At 35.6% G+C, this 12,453-nt stretch overlaps 1 protein-coding gene across 1 annotated transcript in view; it reads left to right on the top strand.

Annotated features, from left to right (window-relative positions):
* adamts6 (ADAM metallopeptidase with thrombospondin type 1 motif, 6) overlaps positions 1 to 12,453 on the top strand; it is a 204,563-nt gene that overhangs the window by 83,824 nt on the left and 108,286 nt on the right. Inside the window, exons 9-10 of the mRNA XM_056466366.1 lie at positions 5,210 to 5,315; positions 10,077 to 10,223. Coding sequence (XP_056322341.1) covers positions 5,210 to 5,315; positions 10,077 to 10,223 — 253 coding nt within the window. The remainder of the gene's footprint in view (positions 1 to 5,209; positions 5,316 to 10,076; positions 10,224 to 12,453) is intronic.

The raw sequence follows: 12,453 nt of genomic DNA, 5'->3' as shown, positions 1-12,453 counted from the left end.
TGTTTTATTTAATGCCTACATGGAATATTCTATGGTCTCATGGTGGTGCAGTGGGTCGCACTATTGTCTCACAGCAAGAAGATCGCTTCTTCAAGCCCTGCCTGCTCCGGTTTGCACATGCACTATAGGTGAAATGGGTAGGCTAAATTGTCCGTAGTGTATGTTTGTGAATGAGTTTATATAATGTTTCCCAGTGATGGGTTGCAGCTGGAAGGGCATCTGCTGCAGTAAACATATGCTGGATGAATTGGCAGTTCATTCCTCTGTGGCGACCCCTGATTAATAAAGGGACTAAGCCGAAAAATAAATGAATGGATGAATTTTAAAACCATTCCAGAGTGCTACATCTCACATTTTTTTTGCAAAAATATGTTCTGTGTGCATGACACTTAATGTTTTAAACTAGATTCCACCCCCCCCCCCCCCCCCCCCCCACATTAAAGCTATCTCTCAAAAATCTTTCCAAAATCACATAGCTACTCTTTTCCATACGCAATGAAAAATATAATGGCAAGCTCCAGACAGGTAGTCTAGTCTAACCCAATCATAAAATGGGTCTAAACGACTTGTGGTGTATATAGACAAGTTCACTTTGTAGGAGGCATAACTGTAAATAAAAATGATATAGTTTTAAAAATCGTCCTAAATTAGTCATTAATGATAGTCAAACTGCATTTAAAATGATACACTGATACTCTTCCACCACAGTCCTCAAAATGTATATGTGCCTTTGTGTTTTTAAACTTTAAGACATGCCAACACATGTCAAAATATGTTGCGCTGGGTTTGATGTCAATGACTGCAAACACCATTGGTTCTACTGTTTTACAGGTCAATGTGACACAGCCATTAATGTAAACAAGATTAAATTTACTCGTCCTTGTGTGGAGCTTATTTAATATCATTACTCCCACCCACAGGTGGATGTTTTTAAACCATCCAAGACTTGTTGCGCTATTAACTTTAAATTAAAAGACTCCTTTGTGCATTTTGGTTTGCACAGATAAACTACCCACCACATGTTTGATCCCATCAGAGCCCGAACAGGTTTCTTCTTGGATCTTGGATTGCATGCATCTTGCTTCAGGGTTTGTGTTTTGCTCCCACCAATCATCAGCAGATGTAATCTGGTGAGAATTGTTCTTCTCTCCCAGGCTAGACAGAAAAAAAGAGACACCTGGATTTTGCAAAAGCCCTTTTCCCCCATTTCGTAGCTTCAAGGGAACAGAAGCAGCTGGCTTTAAGACTGCGAACACTCAATCTGTGCTCCATCTTCTTTGTCTTTGTCAGGAGAATAGATCTGATAGTAAATTAAATGAATATTGGAAAATAAGTCAGCATTTCCTTCCTGATTGCACACCCCAGGCTGTATGACATTTTATTGGTCCAAAGTCCCTATTTAGGCAGCTTCAAATAGACATGTGTTCAATAATTCAATATGTAACAAATAATTAATGATGGGCCCTTGAATTATTACAAAAAAATGCACAAAATGTGTATTATTTTCTAATAATTTGAAGAACTGGAGTCAATTATTCCACTTATGCTATGATTACTACACCTAATGACGCTGTTCAGATGTTGTATTTCAAGACATTTGTCAGGTTTTTGTTCTCAGACAGCTTCTGTGCGTTGGATTAGTTTATTACGCTTCTCATTCTTTTGCTTTGATTTGATGTTCAAAATTCAGGGGTGCATTTCCAAAAACCATCGTTAGCCAACTTAGATTGCAAGTTTCATCGTTACAAACATAGTTCATTAATTTCCCAAATGCATCGTTCCAGCGAACATTCGCAAACTGCATCACAAACCTAGAGCTGTTGTTAAAAGCAGAGTTCCTGGCTATGTTCTATTCCCAGTTGTCCCCCCTATGCCCTATTTCTGTAGAACATTCTAACATTTAAATTAAAAAGCATTAAAGTCATCTCTCTTAGTTGTAATTTGCTTACAAAATATTTTTACAGTTCAGTTTTAGCGATCTTCATATTGACAATTGCGTTCCCTTTGTAGTGCACTTTGTAAACATTGATGCCATTTTGAACGCAGCCGTGGCTTATGACGAAAACTATAGGTCACATTATTTAAAAAGCGGAATTTACGTTACATCTCCAAAGCTTGTGAAAACAAAAATACATAGCATACTGTAATGCTTTTAATTTATAGGTTATTTATTAAGTATCTGTACTTTACGCCTATATGACATGGGTCTGTTGGTTAGAACATTTCTGCAGTGGTTTGAATGTTTCAAATTGTAAAATTAGACTTTTCCAAAAAAATTAAATAAAAAATAAACAAACAATATCCTACTTAATAATAATAATAATTATCATTATTATTATTATTATTATTATTATTATTATTATTATTATTATTATTATTATTATTATTATTTTTATTATTGTTATTAAGTAGGATTGTTTTTCATTTCTTAATAAATAGCCTACTGTAAATTAGGCCTACAACCATTTATGATTTATATGCTTTATATGAGATTAGAATATGTGTTAGCTTAGTGATTTTATATGGCATATTCTCAATAATATTTGTAAAGAAAACATAGGTTGTATATGTGTCATTTACATATATTTCAATTAATAAAGAAAATGAGTGCATGTTTTTACCAAAACTAATATTGGATTTTTTTTTTAAATGTGTGTGTGTGAAACAAAATAATTTGCACAAAAAATTATGGGGTTTTTCTCAAAAAAAATTGTTACTCAACCCCTTTTAGATCGTCATTATGAACATTTTTTGTTATAACTTGCGTGGTTTAAACGATGGATCTGCGGCAAAGCAACTACGAGTTTTAAAAAACAATCGTACTTTAATAGTTCAGCCACAACTTATGTCTTTGATTGGAAAAAGGCACCCCAGCGTAGTGATAAGGAATTGTATTATGGTCAAGACCTGCCTGGGACTACTTTAGCTATACGTTTATCTGAAAATATTTCCACATCAGCCATTCTGAATCAAGTATAAAACTTTTGAATACTTGATTGTGATTGGTCAATCATGACATTCTGAGGGATGTTATACAGTGTTAAAACTATTAGCACAGGCTCATCTGGGTGTTATGAATATCTATGGAATACCTTTCCCAGTAGTCAATATATATATGGCATATTTGTATAACTTTTTTCTTTTTATTTTATGTGCATTGCTGTGATTTTGTGGTCCCATATATGCTTATCTGTCGTTATGCTGTCTTTGGCTCAATTGCAACTGAAAAAAATAAAAAATACGTAGGTCAGTGTATAATCCATCCAGCCTTTACATTTAATTAAAGAGCTTGTAAAATAGCTTTGATCAATATTTTATGTTTTTTTTTGGTTAGTTTTAAAGGTCTTGTGAATTGCTTTGAAATGTGTTATTTCGTTTGATGTGTAATGTAATGTCAACTGTAACATAAAAAAGGGCAGAACAGAGTAGCTCCTCCCCTTTAAAAACAGCCAATAGCATTTCATTTTATCACAGCTCTGCCAGTGAGAATTGTTGAGCTCAAGCGCATAAAATGAAAAACAAATAAGAAGCGTCTTGAAGATACTAGAGAGCATTTGATTGGTCAGATGGTTTGACGAGAAACTGATGAATGAGTTGAAGTGAAATAAATCGTTGGCTGCATTTGAAATTGCCTTCTATTCAATACGTACTGCATTTGAATTTAAATATACTACTCTACCATTAGAAAAGTATGTTCTGTAGAGTATGAATGTGAGTAGTATGAATGGTACTACATCTGCAATTTTGTCATCATCATGTGACCTACCCGCATCAGTTGCATCCCTGTTGCTGTTAGATCGGATACAGTTGTGGCTGGAAGTTATTGAAAATTATTTATATTATTTATTTAATTTTCTATTTATTGTATTTTATTAATGTCTACCCCCACCCCAACCCTAAACCCAATGGTCACACTAACGTAAAAACAGTAGTTGTACAGACTATTATTTATGTTATCTATTAAATTACCCAATACATTGCATTTTTAACGTCTACCCCCACCCCCACCCCAAACCCAACCGTCACAGTAACGTAAAAACAGTAGCTGTACCGGGGATTATTTATGTTATCTATTAAATTACCCCAAAAATTGTATTTTTTAACGGCTACCCCCATCCCAACCCTAAACCCAACCGATCTAGACTTTATAGCATGGCATAGCTATATAGGGATAGCATAGAATACATCAGATGCGCACTTCAGAATCTCGCCGGAAGTAGTAGGTCATCCGGGTACTTCTCGTAAACGTTTTTTTGAATTCTATGAATTCACATACTACCTAGCTCGTGAACTGTTTTTACCGTACTATATATTATAGAAGTATGCGATTTCAGACACAGCCGTTTATCCAGTTCGGTGGATGTGCAAACTTTGGATGTTTATATATTCTAAATGCAAATTTTGTCATTGTTTTGGAGCACACATAAGATATCCTTAAAACAAACATACTGACACTAACATTTTTTTGATTTCATGGGGAATTAACTCTAATTTTAGTGTTTTATACCAGCTTACCAGTCTTATACCAGATTACTTTGTTACATAAAAAAAACAGAGAGCAAATTTAATGTTTCCTTCATTCCATCCATACGAATTAAATAACAGGCCTGTTTATTTATGGTAAGGAAAATGACAGTGCAACATAAAGCTTAAAGCACACAGACCTCTCAGAAAGCCAAGTCCCTGTAAGCTGGGGACCAAAACATTGTTGGTAATAAATTTCAGCTCATGCCAGTTTTAGCTAATACCCAACGATTGTCAACTAAATCTCATTTGGAGCCAAACAAACACAGCAAGATAAAGAAAACAATCGGGTTTTTTTTGCAACTGAAACTTTGGATAATAAAAACATCCTTTTTTTTATTGGGCACAAAGTGAACTGTTTTCTTGAATTCCTAACTCTGGCTTGCATTACTAGGTGGTCCCTTGTTACCAGATGTAGAATTTATAAATCTAACCCCCTTGTCTAGACATTTTCCAGCTACAACATCAGTTGTTTTTTTATTTAATCGTCTAGCCGTCAGTGTTGACCCACCCCCTAGTGATTTAAAAAAGCACGCACATAAACTTCTCACCAGCTTCAAGTTCAGTGGTGTCGAGGTTAATGTGAAGAATCTCATTTTATGGCGGTGACTCAGTGCAACACTTCTACACCTTGACCTGACCTCATCTGTGTGTTTTTGTCTGTGTGTTTTGTGTGTGTGGTCAGGTTTGGCGTCCGTTGCAGGAATGTGCGAGCCGGAGAGGAGCTGCAGCATTAATGAAGATATAGGTCTTGGTTCGGCCTTCACTATTGCACATGAGATCGGACACAAGTGAGGACATTTTCTCTTTCTTTCTAATTTATGTTTCTGTCTGGCTGTTTGTGTGAAAAAGATTAACTGTATTTATGTTAATTGTTGCTATTTAGTGGTGTTTGAATCTTAAATCATGTTGTTTACAGTGATTTTATATGCTTGTGGTGTTTTATGGCATTTTTATTCACTGAATATAAAATCTTATACTGGACATAACTGGGAGAAGAGGGTAGGAGAATGTTGCAAGCCAGATTTGAACTCACTTTTTTGCTATGAGCACCATTACTCAATCTTTTGATGATAATAATAATAATAGTAATAATAATATCATTAATAATAATAATAATTATAGAATAATAATAAAGATTTTATTTTTGGGACCATTTTGACCCATTTAAAATAAATCTTAAAAATACATTGGTTTTAGTATGGGCACAAAACTTTGCAAATGCAAATACACATTATTATAATAATTGAAAAGAAAAAAAAATGAATAAAAAAAAGATTATATATATATATATATATATATATATATATATATATATATATATATATATACATACAATGAAATTTAAGAAATCAAAATATAATGTTTTGTATTTGGGTCATTTTGGACCTGGGATTGTAATGATGAATGAAAATTAAATTATGAAGTGATGTTATTTAATTAATTAATTTAATTTAGCCTATATGGGCTCTTATAATATATTTTATTTATTTATTTAAATGATATTAATTTAAATTACAACCTGTATTTTATCATTCTTTTTGGCTTTAACAGTTTATAGAACAATTATTAAAATAATATTAACAGTTTATTAAAAAAAAATTAGCTGAGCTATGTGAAAGGATTTGTATGTAGGCCTACAGTCAAAAATTTTATATTTGAGCCATGGCTGTGGCGAGTCTGCAATATTGTGTCTAAAATGAAACTATTTCTCTTATCAGAAAACAATAAACACAGTTATGCCAAGCAGAGCATTGTATTAGATTTTAGCATATATGAATAAAACATGTAGAATACACCTCCACCTTCATACCTGTCAACATTGAAAATGTTCATCTGGAGCTGTTTTAATGTAAATAAACTGCTGATACAGTCAGTAACACGTTTTTATTATTATTTACAAATCACATAATAATTAGTATACATTAGAAAAAGCTACGAATAAATTAGCAAAAGTACAGCTGATTAAAATTATTAACTATTATAAAGAAATTGAATCAAGTTATCAAATCTCATTAATCTTTCATTCAGTGTATAATTTAAACATTCTGATTAAAGAGCAGCGAATGAATCTCTCGTTTAGATTTTTTTGGTTTGATTACATTAAATAACAGGTGTCACTTTAAAAATGCACACATCTATAATGAAAGCATTTGATTGCTTTCCTAACTGGCTATGCTCATTTAAGACAAAATTTGTTGTGTTTAAAAGAAAACCCAACAAGACCAACATGTCTAGATGTTGTTGTTGTTGTTATTATTATTATCATTATTATTATTATTATTCATTCATTCATTTTATTTTTGGCTTTATTAATCTGGGGTCGCCACAGCGGAATGAACCTCCATTATTATTATTATTATCATCATCATTATTATTATTATTATGATGATGTGTATATGTCTGTTCAAACACACACCCAAAACCCAGTGTCCACTTGAGCTCTGCATCAAATCGCGTACGTACAGAATCCGCTTGGGAAACAGCATCTATTTATCACTATGGAGCGCATCAGCTGACAGTCATGCATCATTACATGAACTGACTGTTTTTTTTTTTTAATTATATTTTTTTAGGGGTTTTTAACCTTTAATGGATAGAATAGTGCAGAAATTGACAGGAAATAGTTGGGAGCAGAGAGAGGGGAAGAGTCGGCAAAGGACCTCGAGCTGGGAATCAAACTCGGGTCACCGTGAGCACCATGGTGCTATATGTCGGTGCACTTAACCACTAGGCTATTGGCGTCGACATGAACTGACTGTTTTGAGGATTGCATACTAGGGGCAATGGTGCCTGTAATGAAAAGAAAATGAATCGCGTTATTTTTATGTTTATTTCAAAGTGTTTTCATGCCTAAATAAAATGAAAGCACAGAACAGATTCACATTTAAGAGCAAGGGGTGGCCCCTGATGGTTTGGCGGTATAGGTTGCGTATAGGGAGGATCGGCTCTTCACAGAAAGATAAAAAATCTGGGAGAAAAATGGGAAAATACCTTTATGGGATGACAGCGGGATAGAACTGTAAAATACAGGAGAATCCTGGGAAAAACGGAAGGGTTGACAGGTATGCCACCTTCCATGTAGAAACAGCCACCTACGGCATCGAGTCCTGCGCCTATAGAACTGGCCACTACTGAGAATGAAGCTCAGCTGCCCCCTACTGGTAATGAATTACCCTGAGTGCTGTGGCTAACCGCGGCTCGTCATGGCATTTTGTTCGTTGAGACCTGCATTTCTAAAAGCCACATCAGTGTGAGTATTCCTGTTCGTTCCAGTGGGGTTTAAAACAGGTAATTCTCAAATTATATGGTTTAATACATTTCATGCAATAATATATTGATGTAAAAGCCATTAAAAAAAAACATTTTCCATCATTTTTCCATCTGTAATTAGAAATTTCAAGGAATTACACATTTTTATTTAAATAAAATATGGGTAAATGCAGTACTACCATAGTAAAAAACAAAAAGTTGTGATACAATATGGCTTTAGTTTATGACTGTGGCACACAGTAATGATTATTTGGGTCCATTTGTCAATGACAAAGCATTCAGAGCAGTCAGTATCTGGTTATACTAGATTGAAGTACAGATGTCCCTCGCTATAACATGGTTCACTTTTAGCAGTCTTGCAGTTTCGTGGATTTTTTCCACGCAATTTGTGTTCTATGTCCTGACTGGCTGTAGACCATTGTCAATCAATATCCTCCGTGCCGTGTCTCCTGTACAGTACAGAATGTGTTCAGCTTGCCAAATTTACATAAATATTTGATCGCAGTGTGACTCTGAAGTGCTGCACTGTATGTTTGCAAGTTTTCTCCCACAATGTCGACGAAACATTCTGCAGAGAAAGATGCTAACCGTCGCACAACTTAGTGAAAAACTTAGTGAAGTTTTTTTTCCCTCTCCGCTGTCGCCACTGGCTTGCATGGTTCGGGATCTGTAGAGGTGCGCATCGTTGGATTTGCTCTTCAGTGTTTGGACTCTCAGTAGTGATTAATAAACCACACTGAACTGAGCTAAACTGAACTGAACTTAAACACTACAAACTGAAATACACTGTTCCTATTTACTATGACCTTTTATGTGAAGCTGCTTTGACACAATCTACATTGTATAAGCGCTATACAAATAAAGGTGAATTGAATTGAAAAAAAACAACAAGTTAGACTGTTCTGGACATGCTAAAGGAAGGTAGAAGTTATGCGGCTTTAGGGCATCATTACCGAAAAAATAAATGAAGATCAAATAGTTTTGATCTTTGGTTTCATTTTATAATACTGGACTTATTTTTCTACGAAGGTTTGAACTTTGAGAGTGTTTAAGCTAGAGAGAAAAGTGTGAAAATGTTCATGCCTGTCTGAGAAAAGTGTGTAAAATGTGCAGTGAGGGGTTTTACAGCCTTAGACAATCTATAATAATTGTAAAAAATAAAGCTGACTACTTCGCAGATTTTACCTATTGCAGGTTATTTTTAGAATGTAACTCCCGCAAATAACGAGGGACCACTGTATACGACTATAATTAAACCGTATCCAAAAGTGGTGTTACTCTTTCATAAATTTTCAATGAATGTTTAATGAACTGGTCAAGACTCTATTAGAGCCTCTGTGGCTGCGTTTGTTTGTGTCTGGATTGGTTTTATTGTGGTCATTATTACAAAATGTGTTCCTCTAGCCAAAAATGCAAAACTTGAGCTGCCTGAACACACATCTTTATGCAAATCGCAGTCTGGACAAATGAACCCTATCCCGAAAGCTTAGAAAAATAACCAATGATCTATTGGTCTATGTAGAGTTTCGGCGGAGTTCAGCGAGATGGCAATTTCCTCTATTATGCCTTGCGTCTGCTTCTGTTGTGGAGCAGTTGTAAAAATAGCCCCGGCTTCTTGTGGGGAAGGTTTCTCCCGCGCTGATTTATATTGAGAGTCGAGTGAAATGTCATAAATGTGCACCTTAAAAAAACACAGAGGAATTGTGTGATGTGGTGGTGGGGGGGTGGGGTATGTTATATGCATTAGAGGCTGATTTCTGCTTTCGCGTAGACCAAAGAAAGCTTCGAGGTCTTGCAGTAAGGCGATCTGAAGCTTTCATACAATATCCAGACAGATATGCAGTGAAACAGAGTTTGCACGGCTCAAATGATGTATTTGTGGAGTTGCCGACAAGGAATGTGGCTGAATGCTTCAGCAGTCTTGTCCGCCGATGGCCCGTGAGCAGATGAAAGCCGCTCGTAGGAAGGGAAAAAGCAAGCCAGGTTCATTAAGAGACGACCGTCCAATTGAGGTCTGCTCAAACGTGTAATTATTGATTGACAGGCCGGGATCAGGGTGGTGATTATAACTTTCGCGTTCCTCCAGAGCTCCAGACAGCCTCTGGCCTTTGACCCGTCTGTCCTCTTCTCACAGCTGTTACCAAGCCAGAAAGAGCCTTTCTTTACAGCTCAGCTGAAAGAAACACTCTCCCCTCCTGAGCTTTCAGAGCTGCCTGAGCTTGTTTGTGGTGTGATTGACGTGATCCATCAAAGCTGATGATCTGATGCTTGTCTCGCAGCTTCGGCATGAATCATGATGGGATCGGAAACTCCTGCGGGACCAAAGGTCACGAGACAGCCAAACTGATGGCGGCCCATATCACCGCCAACACCAATCCCTTCTCCTGGTCGGCCTGCAGCAAGGACTACATCACCAGCTTTCTAGAGTAAGTGGAAAGAGAGTTTGAAGAATTGTTTATTTTATCTATGAGGTTACAGAATATGTATTCCAAATATATGGGTCGTGTTAATATCAAAATTTCACATAGAAATACTGAACACTGATCAACTGCACAAATGAAATATGAGTAGTTCATTTAAACTCCTGATTGTTAGAAATCCAATTTAAGTTTTACTAATAAAATATAATATATCCCGAACGAGCCCCTAATTTCTTTTATGACCTCTAAGGATTAGCAATAACAGAAAAAGGAACACTCGAAGCAATTACATTTTCTTTCAGTAGAAGTATCTTCCGGGACAGACACATAGCTGTCAACCCTTCTGTTTTTACTGAGATTCTCCCGTATTTTACCATCCTATACATGTGTATCTGTCTGTGGACTGCAAGATGAAAGGGCGTAACTTGTAGTAAGTTAGTGGCATAACTTGATGTTATTGACATCTCATTGAACCAACGAGATGTTGTTGACAAGATGGTGGAAATACTTACCAGAGAACATTTTCACCTAATGTTTTCATGAGTTTTCTCCAAATGTATCCACAACCAGGTAGGCATGGGACCAGAACTATTTTCAAAGTATAACAGTCAAGGTTTTAAAACCGCCTACATTTTCTGTAATACCATTCCTAAGGTATGTGTAAGATTTTCTATTTACTTTTTTTCTTTGTTTTTTAGGACAACAGTAACTCCAGCAAAATATATATATATATATATCCAAAGATGCCGTTTTAAATTGTAAAGAAATCTGTGTTTTTGAAACAAATGAAAACAACAGAAGTCATTTAATCTTTTGAATTATTTAGCCTGGCATATTTACTGTTCTAAAATATTATAAATCTTTCAAAAAATAAAATAAATATTAAATACAGTGAAACCGTGATATTTTTATCCAAGGTTATCATGCAGCCAGAATCTTAAACCGGCCCATGCCTACAACCTAGTCATTTGATATATTATTATATTCATCCATTTAGCAACTCCACCATGCAACTCCACTCACTGACTTCTTCATCGGTTTTGTCATGACAGCTAGCCTACTCGGCTTCACCCCCTGTGGTTGCAAGTACAATGGCTAGCGTGTCAAATATGAAAGCCTCCACAACTCACGGCTGTACATTAATAACTATGACGGTTGGGTTTAGGTTTAGGGAAGGTGTAGACATTAATAACTGTGATGGTTGGGTTTAGGTTTAGGGAAAGTGTAGATGTTAATTACGGTGATGGTTGGGGTAGGTGTAGGGAAGGTGTAGACGTTAATAATTGTGATGGTTGAGTTTAGGTTTAGGGAAGGTGTAGATGTTAATTACGGTGATGGTTGGGGTAGGTGTAGCCATTAATAACTGATGTACAGCACCATCTAGCCGACAACATAGTTTTAACATGGCTCCATAACTTCAAGTTACGCCTCTAACGTACTTCAAGTTACACCCCTAAGGCACCTTCATGTTACGCCCTTTCTTGCAGTCCGCAGACAGACCCTACTCATCCTATTGCTATCATCCTGTTTAAGTATTTTCCTGCATTTGTCCCATATTTTAAATTTTTTCATGAAAAGTGAAAATAGCATCAAAAGCCGATCTCAAATGTGATATAATTGCAAAAGCTGTTCAAGAGAGAATTATGCTTTCACTTTATTTTGGCTTGAAAGCACGTTGAAATAAATATTAAAACTCAAACATTCACTTCATTTCCATTAAAGCTGTGCGTCGACCATCACCCTTCACATGCAGCCTCTGAATCAGTCCAGTCATGGTGCTGACTGATGGATGTGCTCTGTAGTGATAAAGACACTGCTCCCAGATCAGCTTCTGTACATGCCATTTGAAGAGGAGTGAACCTGGACACTTTAAGATTTGGGTGGGTTTTTAAACAGACAAATACACTTAATAATATGTAAACATGTCCGTCCTGTCGTGTTTTATTTTAAACACAAATAATTTTCTCTTAAATGAGCACAAACAGTTACGAAAGTAATCAAATGCTTTCATTATGGATGTGCGGATTCTTGAAGTGACGCCTTTATTACCAAACAAAACAGTGGATAAAAATAAGACATTCACTGCTTTTCACTAAATAACTATAGTAATTTATTCAGTGTTAAATACAGTGAATAAAAAGTAAACAAGGTTTTATGACTTGATTAAAGTTCTGTACAGGCCATCGATTTATAACAGGTTAAACCTTTTATTTTATTTTAAATTTTCTGATGTTTG

This window comes from Danio aesculapii, chromosome 10 (genome assembly GCF_903798145.1).
Source record: "Danio aesculapii chromosome 10, fDanAes4.1, whole genome shotgun sequence".
Classification (NCBI taxonomy): Eukaryota; Metazoa; Chordata; class Actinopteri; order Cypriniformes; family Danionidae; genus Danio; species Danio aesculapii.
Note: the sequence above shows the minus strand (reverse complement) of the source record. Positions and strands in the feature narration are given on the sequence as shown.